The sequence below is a fragment of the Styela clava genome, chromosome 7, assembly GCF_964204865.1.
Source record: "Styela clava chromosome 7, kaStyClav1.hap1.2, whole genome shotgun sequence".
In the NCBI taxonomy this organism is placed as follows: Eukaryota; Metazoa; Chordata; class Ascidiacea; order Stolidobranchia; family Styelidae; genus Styela; species Styela clava.
Window position 1 is genome coordinate 3,660,675 of NC_135256.1, and position 17,630 is coordinate 3,678,304.

At 34.8% G+C, this 17,630-nt stretch overlaps 2 protein-coding genes across 11 annotated transcripts in view; one reads left to right on the plus strand and one right to left on the minus strand.

The window, feature by feature from the left end:
• Positions 1–17,630, plus strand: part of LOC120327821 (dedicator of cytokinesis protein 9-like) — a 183,424-nt gene that overhangs the window by 121,267 nt on the left and 44,527 nt on the right. For 8 of the 10 annotated variants that reach the window (XM_078114619.1, XM_078114626.1, XM_078114622.1 and 5 more), the window contains one exon: positions 13,766–13,822. The exons of the other annotated variants lie outside the window; for them this stretch is intronic. In XM_078114619.1, coding sequence (XP_077970745.1) covers positions 13,766–13,822 — 57 coding nt within the window. The remainder of the gene's footprint in view (positions 1–13,765; positions 13,823–17,630) is intronic. 10 annotated transcript variants of the gene reach the window in all.
• LOC120327984 (uncharacterized) lies at positions 1,892–9,166 on the minus strand. The gene is made up of 6 exons (XM_039394357.2): positions 9,021–9,166; positions 8,312–8,441; positions 6,865–6,991; positions 5,860–5,957; positions 4,612–4,788; positions 1,892–4,176 (listed from the first exon to the last, which is right to left on the minus strand). Exons 2-6 carry the CDS (start codon positions 8,426–8,428, stop codon positions 3,655–3,657), a joined length of 1,041 nt encoding a protein of 346 aa, XP_039250291.2. The 5' UTR covers positions 8,429–8,441; positions 9,021–9,166; the 3' UTR covers positions 1,892–3,654.

Sequence of the window (17,630 nt, forward strand, 5' to 3'; positions counted from 1 at the left end):
GTATGAGGTTTCGAATTTATTTTTTATTGTGGGGGGGGGGGATTTATTGATAGAACATGGCTGCTTTGAAAAAAGTTGTTGTATGAATGAAATTACCATAGTATTTTTAACAGGTGGGGGTGTGTTTTTAGGCGATGGATGGGTTTGTCGTTGTTTTACGGAGTAGCCCATAGTTGTCTTAAAAGGGGGTCCCATTTTAGTGTGGGGCTTTGTTTTTTTTTTTAATAGGGCTAATGTGTGGTTGATATGGGACCTCCTGAAGTATGCGCACCAAGATGGCGCACAACCTGAACTCAGGTTGTGTACCAGGTTAGGGTTCAGGTTATGCAACATCTTGGTGCGCATACTTCAGGAGTACCGGTTAATGCGGTGGATATGAGTGATGGCGGCATAGCATGGGTTCTTTTTGATAGTGAAAGTTTGTTGTTTAGTAAAGGAAGTATCATAGTATTCTTGATAGGTAGGGAATGAATGATATAGATATCTTGTAGAGCAGGGGTTCCCAAACCGCGGCCCGGGGGCCAAATCCGGCCCGCGTAACGATTCAAAATGGCCCGCCGAGCTTGAGTGAAATAGTGTGCAAGTTAGTGCAACAGATTTTGCTTCACCTTTTTTCATTCTAGATAGCGCCAAGTGTTACGCCATTATCACACTTTAAGCACGTGTTTTTATCGTAACAATTCAATTAAAGCATTATCTCAAATATTCGTACCGGTATTATGATGACATAGGGCAGTAATTCAGTTATGAACCATAAGAGCTTAGACATGTCACGCGCTTTCAGGCGCTGCGAACATCCCTCCGATTCAAGTTTTGGCCCGTGGCCAATAAAGTTTGGGAACCCCTGTTGTAGAGGTTCAGGGATTCAAGATTTCTATTTTCTTAATGTGTTATCAATGCTTTATTTGCGATTGCGAAGACATTTAAAACCATGATTACTCTCTTGTTAAAAGATTGCTTCATGATTGAGGACAATTTGGCAATAATGTTTTTTTGTTGATGTGATTAAGACTTCTATTTTGATAAGGTAATTTAATTTGGTATAATAGGGGGGAAGTCTCACAGATAAGATTCTTTATCACTATCACTTTATCACTATCACTATCTTAATATTGGTAGGACATTGCATCATTTTGAGGTGACTCTACTAACTCGGGATTTAGCTAGACTAAGCCAGATGGCAGAGATAATTGACTCGGGATAATTTTGATTTATTCATTGGAGAAGTTTCAGTGAAATATGGTCCATATTTGTAGATTGATGTTACGTTGGGGTAATGTATACAGGCATGCTCCAATTATTTTATGACTTACTTGTGCTTTGCTGCCCACAGTTTGAGACCATTAGCATAATACTACTGGATATAATTTTACTGTTTATTAACACGTTAACCCCTGTTTGACCATTTGTGTCAAGTTTTATAAACATCAGCAGAAAAGAATTTATTTCTAGGCAAGGACTGATATTCTGCTCTTCTCGTAGATTGAGAACTGTGGTAATTTATATAATTTGTATTGCATATTTTGGTATTCTTAACTCCAACTGTTTACTGGCAACAGTAATTTATCTGCTGAGTCGTACTTGGCATGCTTTTATCCGAGTCATGTTTCGTTGGTGTTCCATCATTTCATTGTGAACTGCTTTAAGAGGTTGCTAATGTTTAGGTGAAATAAAGCCCAGTATCTTAGATACTCATAGATTTATTTGTGAAGTAATACCGGTGAACATGAAATGTGAAATAAAATATCACAGTTTTTTTACCCGCCTCCTTTCGAAATTTTGCAGCGAATTATTGTTATCTCACATTGCCTTACCCTAGCAGGCATAATTTTACCTTTTTATCCTCTTCGACCACCTGACTATAGAATATCCTGTGAATTCAAAACAACACTTATCTTTATGTTATTTTATTTAAAAAGTTCTTTACAATTAGAAATACAAGGAATAGAGTTTGAACAAATTGATTGGTGAACATATTCAATGTAAAGATTTGCTACTTTTATTATTACTAGGCCTATAGTTAGATGTAGATTAAAGGATCGTGCATATTCCTTTCTCTCTGCTTTTGCGTTAACGGATCTGCATGTACTGTAACAAGAATGAATCACACGTTTCATCTTACTCAGGGAACATTAGACAAAACTTTGAATCACTTAGAACAGTCATTTTCATTTTTGCTACATTGACCGGGTGCCAAAATTAGAGGCGGAAGGTTATTTGCGGGCTGTGAGAGGGAAACGCAAGTGGCCCATACCGTTATAATTGAATTGTTACGAATATATACATGTTAAACCGTGATAATGACCTAACAATTGACGGTGTTTAGGAAGCAAAATAAAAAAAGATGAAGTGATAACTATTTTAATTAAATTTGGCGGACTCTAATAATTCATTACACTAGCCGTAATGGTCTGCGGTCGAGGTTCGGGAACCACTGGTCTAACAGAAACCAAATCAATAGTATATACGGTAGTTGTTTCAACTCATTCTGGGGTCTCAAGATAAAGAACATATAAAAAATACATTCTTTTTGTTAAAACAGTTTTTTCTTGTTTCTTCCTTCGCTATATTCTATCTTAGTTTAGTAATCATACCCAGAACAATCTTTTAAAACCATTCTATGAAATCAACCAGTCAATGTTAAATATTTCCATTCTCAAACATTCATACAGTCTCATAAACATTGTCATATAAACTCTTTCAGTTAATATTGATATTGGGATGGTAAACTATGCACCCACAGTAAAATGTAACCTGTCACATTTTTCGGTAAATCTAAACATAATTAAGTAATTTTATTACTGTAGTTCAAACCAACTGCTTATGTTCAAAGTGGCATGGAAAAAAATTTCAAAAGGGAACACTCAATTTTGTCGGAAGTGAATTTCAACATCCATATTCTCACACCATCTGTTTTGATGTCTCCCCACAGTAGGTTGTGGTTCTGTAATTTTATTTTCATCAATTTCACGATATCTGATATTAACCACGGTTCATACTTGGCATAGGGTAATTCCCACTTATCTAGTATTTATGAACTCTAGTGTGACATCACTATCTTAATTATCGCATAACAATGCCTAACGCCAGTTGTCTTCTTCAAGTTCAAATGTCATCTCTTAGTTCCCAAGGGAGAATTTATTTTGTTTCTGTCTTTATTATGGGGAGTTGAATTGAGTTCATTCAGTAAAAGCTATTTAGACAGTTTTTTTCTCTGAACAAGAAAGCCAAGTAAATATCTCACACTTGTTTCAATGAAAGTCTAGCTTTGTGAAATGAAGCACAAAGTGTGATTCAAAGTTCTTAATATATAGGGTGTCCATAAAGTCTTAAAATTTTCAAAATTAGAAAGGGCATTTTTCGATACCATACATTGTTTTGGCCCTCACAGATGTATTAAAAGAAGTAAAAATACTTGAACAATTACTGATTGAATAACAACAAACCTGGTTGGGATATATTGAGAACTGACTTCATAACAAAATTGAAATTGTTAAGGGTCTTTATGGACACCCTATATGGCGGATAAGTATCGATATTGATATTCAAAGTATGGAACCGTTATTTTAACTTTTTAGTGCCTTTGTGCTTGTCTCTCGAAGCTGAAGCACTGATACAGAAGCCAGTCTTGTCTGTATTATACAATATAGTAAATTAAGTTGCTTTGACTGGCGTGGCAGGTGCCGATTTTGTGGCACCGTTTGCCAATGGTGGCGTGTCTTTTATGTCACCCTTAGCTGTGCCATTGACACCTTTTTCAGTAGTGTTTTTAGTAGGAGTGTTGTCCGCTTTCACCCCGGCTACGTCAAGGCCTTCAGTGCTTGCTGTTAGGACAGTCTTTTCGTAAAGTTGTTTGATCGGGGTCGTGTTTTTTTTCTCTTTCTTTGGCGATTTATGCGGACTTTTCCTCAAGCGTAAGAAACGTGAGAGCGAGTTACGACGTCGCAACTTCGCTCCTGTATACTGCGGTGACTTCTGTACTGGGGAACCATCCCGCGGAGACGCATACTGGTAGTCATACACTAATTGCCCATCGACGACCACCGGAGGGACAAAAACATTCCCGGATTCGCTTCGTTCTAATGTCTCCAGTTCATTAGGTAACTCGTCAATTGGTTGAGATTTTGATGGTGACATTGTCTTACTTCTTTTCACCATTTTGCCTGGTCTTGGTACCTGTGTAAGATGTGTTACATGTTAACCCAATAGTATTATAATTTTCAAATATATCCCTGAGAGAGAAAAGCCAACAAGAAAGCTTATACATCAGATAGGATTTACATATTATCCCGGGAGAGGGAAAAGCCGATAATACAACGGAATCATATGATGAACCACGGCCTCTCATCCGGTTACCCGTCCAGGTCGGGTATGAAATTAGTTAGCCAGTTATTTGTTTTCGGAAGCATGAACTTGATGTTGGAGGAAGCCGTAACCGACCAGTGGTTATGTGAACCACCATACGACGGCGAGGAATCCAGCAATTCTCTTACCAGTTCATGTTGGGTATGTGCATAGTTTACTAGTTATTTGTTTCATATTCATTGACCTAATTGTTGGATAAACCACATGCTTTGAGTAAACTGTGTCCCTGGTTAGAATTTGACTTACTGTTGAGTATATTGTTTGTCTCCCTTCTGATTCTCCTCCATTAACCTTGATGATCGGGACCTCTCTGTTATTGTTCTTTTCGGGTGTCGAGGATGTTGAAGATCGCCTTGTTCTACCATTAGAATCTGGCGATGACTTTTTGTCATTTTTGCCACGTCTGTTTTTCCAGAAGCTTGACTAAAAGATTATTAATATTCAATATTATACCCTTCTAAAGTGTTCACAATGGATTTTTTTATTAGATACCTATAAGCAGTGATGGGATTCAAATTTTTTGTCAGCCGGTTCTTTCACAAAAGTCATATTTTCAGCCGGTTCTATTACAAACAAAACATTGACAGTAACCAATAATGCTAACCGGTTCGCTAATCTCATAAAATTTCGTAATACGGTTCTATAGAACCGGTGCGAACCGGCTGAATCCCACCACTGCCTATAAGCCATTTTTTTCAACAAAATTGTCTGTTGAAGAAATAGTCATAGCCTGATACTCGAATGTAAGTGGCTAAGTGCTGTAAAATATCTATAAAAAGGCAAAAAAGTCTTTTTTATGAAAAAACAGTAATTACCAATGTCCATAAAATGAAATTCCACCCAAAATTTTGCATACTTATCTCTAAATGGGGCATTAGGTAAGCCAGCATTATTCATACTTTCCATATATTATTGAAAATGAATTTAAGCGACATCGTTTAGCAATTGAGTACGGGATATATCGCATGAATATTAATAGGCAATTATTCCGCAGTTTACAGATGATAACCTATTTATTATTTATGATATTTGACACTTTGAAAATGAATTAATAGGAAATTTTGTAATTCAAAATTTTTTTTTTGTTTGCGTATCTAAAACAAGACTCTTGTGTAGCAAAGCTTTCGTTTTTATTAAATTAATATTTCAAATCCCATTCTAACCACCTCACCCATTGTGTAATAAATTGGGTATGCAATACCAAGCCAAAAAGATTTCGGTCCTTTCAAACTATAGTAATGCTTTACAGTGGCAGGGGCTGCTTGTGCAGAGCCATGTTTGGGACAAAATGTATATAAATATGTCTTATAAAAAATTATCGAATTTTTTTTTTTTAGTTTCTATAGACTAAAATGTAAATAAAAAAAAGTGAATGTAATCTCCAGTATTTTCTTATATTTTGAAACTCTGAAATTTAGATCTAATTCAACTCCCAATTTTCAATAATAGCAGCGTTGCGAGCTGAAAATATGATTAACCACTCAGAATTTTTACCTTGAAATTTGTCATTAAACTGACAGTTGAGAAAGCTCTCTGTATTGTCATTGAATACATTCGGGATCTTTCTTTTGGCTCTTTAGTTGGACTTGAGTCTGTGTAGAAATAAAATACTTATTAGTTAGTAATTGGGTTTCTGTTAAACAAACTACTCATCCTTATGCACTGGTGGATCCGTAGGTGCTCCCGAAGTATTCGTACCAAGATGGCGCACAACCTGAATATAGTATGTGTACCAGGTTAGGGTTATTCAGGTTGTGCGTCATCTTGGTACAAATACTTCCTGAGCGCCATTCCGTATGCTTATAATGTGAGGATCTTGTAGCAAGAATAAAAACGAGAATATCAGTCAGAGACCGAAGACTTATCGATCGAAAGTTAGGGGGTCCCCCAAAACAGCGCTCTTACTCCATAGTGACACCTTGTGTCCCATCACTAATTAATTAATAACTTGCTAATTATACGACATAATTCATCCAAAATCAATAGGCTTCCGGTTCGACATATGATGAATGCACATGCAAAATCTGGAGCAGATTCAATCTCGCTTTCGTGAGATATCGCGTGCATCTAACAGACAGAACAGACAAACAAACAGACAGTCAAATACCTATCAACATAATTACCGATTAAAATCGATAGGTAATGACTATTCCACATGATTCAATAGTACAATATACAGCTGACATGGGCAAACTACAGCCCGGGGGCCAAATCGGGCTCGTTGAGTACTTCACTTTGGCCCGCCTGATGCTGCCAACCAAACTAAAACCAAATTCCGATGTTTAAGCTAACAATTAGATCAAGGAATTTGTTGAAATTGCAATTAAATATAGTTCTAGCACGAAGCTTATTGTTTTGAATTATTGCTTTTGTAACACAGTAAATATTGTTCACCTTGCCCGCCAGTCTAAATGGGCAAAATTGGCCCCACTCCCCCCCCCCCTGATATACAGGCATCCAATTTGGTAAATAAATGATATGAAAAAGAGATTAACTTACCATTTGAAGAATTCTTTTCCACTTCTCCTTGCACTTTGGTTTCCAGTGTAATTCCATCTGTTGCCTCATCTATCGTGTCTTTTTTTTCTGTTTGTTGAATTTCAGTTTCAGGTTCTTCTAGTATTGTCTGTACAAATAAAAAATAAAAAATTTTAGTTTTTAAGAAATATAACTTTAAATTTTTTGAGAGAAGGGTCATATGTTCTCGTTCAGGAAGAATGGAAACCAAATAATACACTATTCCGAATATATTGAAAAATATTATTTTCAGTATGAGATATCAAAAAATATTCATATCTACAATTATTATTTCAGAATATATGCAGAATAATTATTAGGTACTTTTTGGCCAGTATTGGTTTCGGCGTTTTCTTTCACCTTGAAGTGCAATTTTTTATATTTGCTTTAATTTGTGTGTGCCATTTTTTGTTTTGTTCTAGAGTCTGTATTGACTATGCCAATTTTAAACACAAGGAAAAATAAACTCATGATTACTATTAATGAGAAAATACCAATTCTAATATCATAGTGTAATACAAAATATACAATTCATGGCATTTGCAATACTTATTCCTGTGAATTACTACATTTCAAGCCATATTGTCATTCATCATTCATTTAATGACATTTTCATGGTCTTTAGACCTATTTTCTTGGATTTATTTCTATATTTGGAAATTGACGTGAATTAAAGCATGATTTGTTCAATCCTCAATAATCATATAATGTAATTTTTTTAATAGATTAATCAATAATGCGCAGATCAATAGCTACGCTGCAGAAAAATTTCATTTAAAAATCTTGCAGAGATGACTAAATAAATGCTTTTCTCTTTTCTGCTTTCAATACTGGGTGTCCGAAAAATTTTGCTCGAATTTATAGCAATAACAATTGAAGTTTATTAATAGTTCTTACTGTACTTGTAGTTCTCATATATCATCCAATAAAATTTATTTAAATTTATGATTGTTATCACTATAAAATCAGGCGAAATTTTTAATTGTTCATATTATAAATCGAGCAGATTTTCTTAGACACTCTTTACATTCTGAATGTAACCTATGCTATGGAAAAATTGATGTCTTGTATATAATAGGATTTAAAATAAAAATCCAGCAGAGGTTGCCAAAACCAAAAATGATTTACTATTCTCAATACATTCTGGAGTAACATTTTTTAGATATTGAGCTGATATAATATGTTTCTGTTATCATCTATTTATTGCTAATATTTCTGCTACTTCTGTATGTATGAGGTGCAATATCACAATTCCCCCAAGCTTTGACACTCTATTAGGAAATATCTTATCTTGTTTAGTACTTCTGTTTCACAGGTCAAATCTCTCATTCAGTTAGTCCTTGCATGTCCATGTTTAGTTTGACGTTCAAAATAAATATCTTCATGAAAATATAAAAAGCAAAATATTCACCTAATTCACTCAACTTACCCCATTTTCTATTGCTTCAAATTCAAATCTAAGTTGATCAAGTCTAGACCCAATATCCGCTCCAAATGAGCTAAAGAACAGATCCCTGTCTGCCTTCTCTTGGAAGACATCTCCCATGGTGGTGTTTTATCTGAAATATATTTCAAAGTTTGTTAATTGTGTGAATATAAGGATTTAAAACAAAAAGACGCCTTTCTCATGAAAATAATTTGAACACTGCCTATTAGTTAAAAATAGAAACTCGCCCGTAATGCACTCAAAAGCGCGGGAGTCCCCAAATGCTTGAACATTTATCAATACATAAGTATTAAAATGCAAGACCGGCCCATAACCCACTCATGTTAACTGACTAACTGCACTCTAATGTAGAGCACGATGGTTAATATTATTTTTGTTTCAAATTAGATTTATTTATGACTGTATATACATTCTCGAAATAAATTAAAAATCGAAAATTTGAAATATTTATGATTGAGATTTATGTGAATATTAAAATTCAAAATGAAAAACACGTTTCCAACTAATTTAATTTAAAATTGCATTACTCAATTCAAGATTTTCCACCAAAGCATATTTTTAAAACATCCCATGGAATAATACTTAATAATCAAAAATTTTGGAGTTTTAAATTAAAAAAATAAATGTTTTTTTTATTCTAATATTACTAATTTTGCTCTGAACGAGACAATTTGCACAAAAAATTTCTTACCTTTTTGATCTTTCAATATTTAATATTGTTGATTGTGATATTCCTTTATGAGGATGACAATATATGTTTTATGATGTCACAATAACAATGTTAATAATACTTTAAACTATATGCACCAGGCTCTGAAAAAGCAAACAAAGTTAGATTTAAGCCTCTCTCTTATGATCTTAGAATGTAGTGGGTTGCTTGGTTGAAGTAAGTATGCTTACTCTATTTGCCTGAAGTTAAATATATATTTCTTGAATCTTGAAATTTGATCTGTGATCCCCTTGTTCTTCTATAAAAATACATAATATTGATTTCAAGAGGTTTCTACGAGTTGTTTTGAGTGCCATGTTTGATAAAAGAAACGACCATCAAATATAAGGGAATAAATGCATTCCAGTCCCAATAATTAAACAAATTTTAATCAATTTACCCATAATTAAAACAGTCATCGAGAATTATGCCTAACGAGGTTTTTTTCTCGTGGCCACCAGAAAACCTACCTGAATGGGGGGCTGAATACTCAGATCTATACTCATTCAAAACATACAATTAAGTCATTTCCATTCGCAACAATCTATGATTGATATAAAAATCTTATGGCACCTTTTATCCTATTTTATCTTCCCCTAATAAGAAAGCATTTAAAAAAAAAATTGTCAACCAAACATCAAGTCCATGCTTCCGAAAACAAATAAATGGCTAACTAATTCTATACCCGACATGGTAACCGGATGAGAGGCCGTGGTTCACCATGAGATTAAACCTTTCCTTTCTGCTGGGATAAATATGTAAATCCTATCCTATCCTTTGACCTGTAATGCCAACATAATGGAGTTCCAACTTTCTAACAACATACTATCAGATTTGGCATCAAAGATAGCACATGCTTTCTAAACTAAATCAATCAAGTCCATATGTCAGTGACGTCTCGAAACCTATATCTTTGTATAGTTTTATAAATTCCCACCAAATCAATACAAGTTATGTGATGTCATAATTATATTTTGGGAATTCCATTGACTGGTACTTTTTGGTAGGTCACATTATTATGATGTCATAAATCATTGCTATAACTAATTGGACTTTTCTGTTGTCTGCTACCTTGACATCTAATGACCTTTGTTTGTTTTACAAGCAAGTGTTTGTCTCTTAATAAGGCTCTATGTAGGCCAGTTGAGTGGAACTGCCTGAAGTTTTGCGTCAGTATTTACTAATTCTTTATAGTCTTGGTAGCTCGTGGCACATAAGATGTCGTCTATAACTTTGCTCAAAGATCAGTCTCCTTCATTTCTGAGTTAGTATATCACCCACAAATTCCCTTTCAGTGCGGTTAGTATGCAACAGGACTCTTGTGAAAAATTCTTTATGAATTCCGCGCTTTTAAATACAGATTGACTCAAGACTGAAGCAGTTCATTTTTATACGATGATGAAAACTGCCCTGAGGTAGTGACATAACCGAAGCAAATTTTTACTTATTATTTGACTGTTTGAGGAAGTCTGATCATACTAGGCATGTGTCATTGTGCAGCAAGACTCCTAAAACTATATATTATACCATGCTGTTCTAGTCTTGTATATCTATATTGTCCACAAATTCAAAACAGCCGGACTCTTGACTTATTTACTCTGGTCTATCTGTTTATCTATTAACACTGTCTAAGACATGCAAGCAACATTAATATATCGCTCAAGTTATTACATTTGTGCTGTACTAACAATACTGATCTCTTGAGCAAAATTACTGGCGAACACCAAGATAACTAAAATTATTACATAATAAATATAGATAGTGGCGCTTCAAGTAAAAATACAGTAAAACCATCATAAGTAAGCTTGTCTGAAGAAGTCTGTTGTTGGTCATACAAAAGACACACACATATCTTACTGTGCATATCTGTTTAGTGTTTACCCATTAACACTGTCTAAGACGTGCCAGCAATATAGCTGTATTGGCACACTAATCAATAATTAATTCATAATTGTCTGGTTCCATCCACATGATGACTCCTTATCAATATCATATTACATATTAATGCGTGATAACAACAATGCATACTAAATTGTAACAGCGGCGTTGTGAAGACTTTTCAGAGTGCGGTTCTGCTAGCTGAACTGTGGCATTTTCAAAAGTCTTGAAGGTCTGGAAATCTTTTCAAACTAGAAAAATTATACAGAAAAATGCTTATTTTTCATTGCAAATGGGGGGTTCCGACCCCATAAAATCCTCATATCCCAGCCCCATTTTTCTGAGATCCACATCCCATACTTTCGTCTGAGTGAGTGTGATACACTCATAATTCTATAATCCACAAATCTATATACCGTATATGCTCGTTTTACCGTCTGATCTTGATTAAGGGCCCGTTTGAATAGCCGCCCGTTACGTAACACCATGGTTCTCAAACTAGGCGTTGCGACGTCCAAGTGCGTCGTTTCAATATCAATATTGATTTTTTCTTTTGCGGATTTGTACCTGCGCTGCGTAGAAAAAGTCAAAATTTTCGTTATTCTCGTTTGAATCATACTTGAGAACTGGGAATAACAATATATTAATTATTGTAACAATCGAAAATAACAAGCGCCCATGCTTGAATAAGGGCCGGTTCGAATAAGGGCCTGGTTAGTGAGTTGGTTGAAAAAAATATGGGCCCGGGCTACAAAACGAGCAATTACGGTAGTTACAGTAACTTTACTCAGAGATTGAGTCTCTGGTTTCAGTCTATGTTAGTGTGCGTGGCTTTACTTTAAGTAAATTTTTTTTTTTAAATTAAACTTTGCTGATGTAGTGGGGTCATGAAAATTCAATTTTTTTGACATTCGGACCTAATCAGTCTTGACAGGGAATGTTGCTATTTGTTAATTATATGTCTGATAACCTTCAAATTCGAAAATAACCTGGACTACTTGACCTCATGGACTTTGGGAATATAATGTCACAATGTCTCACGACCTGTCATGTAAGGTCAAGTTAAAGCCAAATTAAACGAATTGTTTTATTAGAAACATAAAGATGACAAAAACATACTTGAAAATATTGAAATTATGTGGAAAAATCTTTCTTAAATAAATCTTTTTTTTTTTTTTTGAAAAATGGCAGAATTTTGATTATTTAGTCTAAGTTCCCAAACTTTTTGTTCATGTGGTGGCGCCAATTTATCAGGGAAAAATCTCACAGAGCTCACTTAAAAAAAGCTGATTTGTCTATCTTGTGAAATATTTTAGACACCCTTCATAACTCCAATTCTATTACAACATGCAAGTCTAGTATTGATAAAGCTACATTAACGCTACTATGTTTTAAATCGCTATAAAATTCCCCGTCTTTTTAACCCTCTCAACACCTTACCTTCTTCTTTTAACCCTTTTATTACCTCACCTTTCAATAGCTTATATATTAATCAACTTTTAACATACTTGGTATTTTAAAAATATAAGCATTTACATAGGGCTGGAATATCACAAACATTAAAGAATAGTTACTTTACCCCTTTCTCATATTATTGTGTCCAAAAACATTTAAAATTCTATTTGAAGTATGTTTTTAAAACATTCTCTCATTTTGCTTTTTTTCCTTTTTACACTACTGCATTATAATGTCACAATTATTTATTGTTGTGTCACAATCACACTGTAATTATTTGCATTGTGATTAATAATTGTATCGATTTTAATGATAGGTCACTGTAGGTCATATTGCGCAATTTACGAGCTTTATTTAAATAAATAAAAACTGTAAAATTTAAAACAAATATTTAAAGCATACTAAATAATGAAATTGAAATAAAATAAGATTTACTTTTATACTGGGAAGAGGAAAGCTTACAAAATGTTCAAGTAAAATAGCAAAACATAGTAATAACATAGTAATAAACTAATGGAATAATTTAGGTAATTCTAAGACAAGAGTCTTGCTGCACATTAGAGTAAATATATTTCTGCAATCATAGATACACCGGGGGGGGACTTTTCTCCCTTTTAAAAAAAAAGAAAAAGGCAGTTTTCTCTATCATAAATATCAATTTTTCGAAGCTTAAATTGCTTTTAGATCCTCAATACTCTTTGGAACCCATGTATTAGGGCAGGGGTTCCCAAACCAGGGGTCGCGACCCCAAATTGGGTCGGAGTGATTAGGAGGTAGGGTCGCAAACAGGTCATGGGGTCGCTGAGGTATGGTAGAGGATGGATGTTCTAATCATCTAAGATTTGACAAACCATGTTAAATTTAGCAGTTTGTACCATGGCTTACTGTAAAACAGGCCCTTGGTCATCGCTCAATGCTTATACTATAGAAAATGTAGGTGCTTATTGTGACATCACTGTTCGGTTTTAGCTTATTTTACTTAATACCACCCCATTACCAAACTCAAAAGTCCAGTGAAAGAAGCACTAAAGTTTCATGAAAAATATATATATTGACCTGGGGTCGCACTGGACACTTGAATGTTGTCTTTGGGGTCGTCCTGAAAAAAGCTTGGGAACCCCTGTTTTAGGGTCTTCAACCAGACTCGCTAGATATTAAGGTCTAACCTGGCAACTTTGAAATTTCAGAACTTTTAACTTGATCTTTATAGTTTATTTTTTCTCATGTATAACAACATTCATATTTCGTTTATCACCCAAATTATTTTTGAAGTTAAGTATAAGGGGCAGCATTATCAGAAACTTGGCCCAGGCAGCAGAAAAGTTTGGCACACCCCTGCTCAATACAAGTCTGCATAAAAGATCACATACTTAACTGTCTATTTATATTTATAGCGAACAGCTCTGAAAATTTTGAAGCAATCTGCAATTACTGGGGATTCTAAGAGACAGGTTAGATTACTGGTGGTGATAGTAGGAAGCTAAGTTGGCTGAAAAAAATTCGTTTTCTCTGCTTGGTTTTTTTTCAGCTTTTGGCGCTTGGTGGTGGCCATTGGAGGTATATAGACTTGGTGTCCCTATATGGAATCCAAATAGCATTCTAGGGGAGGGGACATTTAAAAGGCAATTGGGATTCTAAATCTATTCCTAACCTGTTGCCAATACGGCAGTCAAAGAGCCCTATACAAACAGGGCATTTGAATGGTGATTGAGACCTTATATCCATCCCTATTTCTAACTTGCTGTCTATATAGCAGACCAAAAGCCCTCTATGGAGTGGGCATTCAAATGACGATTGGGGTGTGCTCCCGAAGTATGCGAACCAAGATGGCGGACATCGGAACGTAACAGGTTAGGGTTAGGCCATAATTTTTTTCCAATTTTCCGTATTTTAGTCCTATTATCAGTTCGAAGACTAGCCAAGAGCCTCCCGTAGTATTTATACCTAAAATTATGGCCTAACCCTAACCTAGTACACATATTACATTCCGATGTCCGCCATCTTGGTTCGCATACTTCGGGAGCACCAAGGAGTCCCAACTTCTGTCCTTTCCAAGAAAACCTGGAGTATGACTGTATGTATCCATTCAATTCAACCAATTAATGTTATAGATTGAACAGAGTGTTATGTTGACGGCTTTAGGGCAACAGTTCCCAACTGGGCGCTCCAAGAGGGCCACAGGGAAGTTGGATGAGGCCGCAATGCTGTGCGCAACTTTTTTACTTTTCATTTAACTTTTTCTGATTTTACTCTCCAATTTACAAAAAAAATCTCTTTCTTGCTAGTTTCATTGCTTGATTAGATTATTTCACAGGGTGTTTACACACTTTGTTGAGCATGACTTGCTTGAACATGATAAACCAGCCATAAAGGGTTGGAAACTTGCTTTATGGTGTTGGTTGCTAATTTCTATGCTTTCCCTATGCCTTGAGAATGTCTGTACTTCAAAGTCAAAGCACCTGTTCTACTACATTTCTCTATCTGGGTTGTCTGTCTTCATTTTTTTAGGAATTGGTTTGCGATTCTGTCTTTTCTCTTTCTTTTAAACTCATAAAATTGTTCTAGATTTTTCCTTCTATGTCAGGGGTGGGGCAAGGTTTTTGGACCAGGAGTCAAAAAATTTCGCCATGTAGTGTGGCGTAAAACATTTTATGAACAATATTTACAGTGTTACACGAGTGAAAAACAATGAGCTTTGTGCTAAAACTAAATTTAATCACAATCTCAACAAGTTCCTTTAGTTATTTTTTAGCTAAAATCATCAAAATTTTGTTTTAGTTTGTCAGGCCTATATCATACTCTTGCGCTAATAAACTACCCAAACAGCCTTTCCTAAAAGTATACATGATATTCAACTGCTATTTTTATCTCCTTGTTACATAATTTATCAATTTTCAGCAGGATGTGCCTGATTATCCGATCTGCACATCTGCCAATATTTTACGTAATTCTACCTCATGATTATCTCATGAATTTTATAATTATAAGTTAATATCCTATTATAACTGTGGTTAAGTTGCCTACAGGATTAGGATTGGTAATATTCAAGTCCATGCTTTCAAAAACTGATATCTTTGATTAACAAAGTTTATTGACAGCTTTCGCTAAAAATGAGATACTTCTACGGTATTATTTAAATAAAAATAAAGGTTTTAATTATTTATAATTTGAAAATATTTTATTGAAATATTTTAAAACTGAAATTTTTTGTGTTTTGTGCCGCTATCCAAACGGCACCCATGGCACGAGTCATGGCCACCACAACCTAGATATGCCACTGTTTGTAGGATGGGATAGGATTTACATATTTATCCCGGGGGAGAGGAAAGCCGATAAGACGACCTCTCGTCCGGTTACCAGTCCAGGTCGAGTATGAGATTAGTTAGCCAGGTATTTGTTTTCAGGAGCATGGACTTGATGGTGGAGTCGACCTAACCGACTAGCGGTTAATGTTACGTGAACCACCCTACGGCGGCGAGGCGTCCAGCAATTCCTCTCGCACATAATCATCCCTGCATGGGATTCGAACCTGCGATCCCACGAAGGGTAATCAGAGATGCGGTGGCGAGCGTATTCCTAACGCTTAGCACGATGCGACACATCGCCGAGCTGTATAGTTAGAATAGCTCAAATGCTTATTACAGTAACATTATTTAATTGAAAACTATTGGTAATACTACAATCGAATATAAAGCAGAATTATAATCTGAATAAATAAAAATTTTCCCTGGTTGGGAAACCATGAATTGCAAACTGACATTTTGACAATCTCAAGTACCCCAATATTATCAATATCTGTCATGTACGCATTCTCTATCTAAACTCCAACTCAACAACACATACATAACAAGAATATTCATGAATTTTACTTTTCAAAAAACATTCCAAATTTTAGATCAAACAAGTCATCGATGGAACTAACTTCAAACAGCATCAATAGCCATCTTTAACCACAGAATTATATTCTCCTAAACCATAATCTCAATTGTCATCTTGTCTCTATAAACAGACATTTTTGTTTGAGTACAAGACCACCTATGTTCATAAATTTAAGCGAAAAGATAGGAAATATTATAACAAAACATAATTTTACGGTTCTTCACAGTTGGACAATTCAAAGATTTGCGCGAATGCTGAAATATTGAAACAAACACAAAAAAAAAAGTTGGTTACTTTGCCATCTATCAAACACAGCAGAGAGGACAAAATAAATTTTTAACGCACAATTTGCTTCCATCCATTTCTACCAAAAATCAATTTTTAAAAATTATGAATGATATATTTTCGATTTCAAACACATTGCCATTTACTAAATCTGGCTCAGGCTGAAATTATGCGCTAGTTTTCTTCGGTCCCTGCTTGTTAGGAAGCAAACAGCATCTCCAATTTATGTTTACAAATTTTGAATTGCCCTCATACCCTGATATTATCTACCTTTATCTTACAAAAATCTGGTTCTGGGCTCATTATAAATGTGTTAGCACATTACACGCTGTCAGTGTGGTCGTGTTTAGATTCAAGTTCATTTTATTATTTATTATTTTGGTATTTGCTATTACTAAGTCTATTTGTAAACAAATACCAGGCAAAGGATGGTATAAATGTTACAATAAATAGTTTGGTGGTTATAGCGTTGGACGTAACAAAAATGGGTACTCCCGTAGTGTGTGTACCAGGTTAGGGTTAGGGCATAATTTCATTCCGATTTTCCTTATTTTAGTTCTATTAGGACTATTAGGGACTGTCTGTGTTAGAAAATGCGCATAGGTCATTTTTTTCTCTCAGCAAGGCCTTATACTAAAAGACACCAATATTCTACGATATGTAAGAAAATTCAAATTGCAATATTGTAAATAATATATTTCAAATTTCAACCCAAAAATAATATAAAGTAAATTATTAAATTTTGTATCCCGGGCATAATCCATCTAGAATTATGATCTCAATTTTCAGGCTTTGTATTGTCACATTATATTTTTGTATTTTTTTGGCTGTCCTTCTTGACAGTGTTAGAGACATACGACACACACACACCTTTAAATGGGTTAAAAAAAAGGGCAGTTTACATGAAAAGGTCTCAACCCTACGCATTGAACTATTGTTTAGTTTGGGAAATAGGAAAAAAAAAATTCGCTTAAATCTAGACCCTAACGTACTGCTTTGATAACCTTGAGTTTAACATCCATGCCTATCATTTAAACCTTGGGTCTAATGAATTATATAAGCTACATATTCAAAATTCTGGTTCTTCAGAAAACA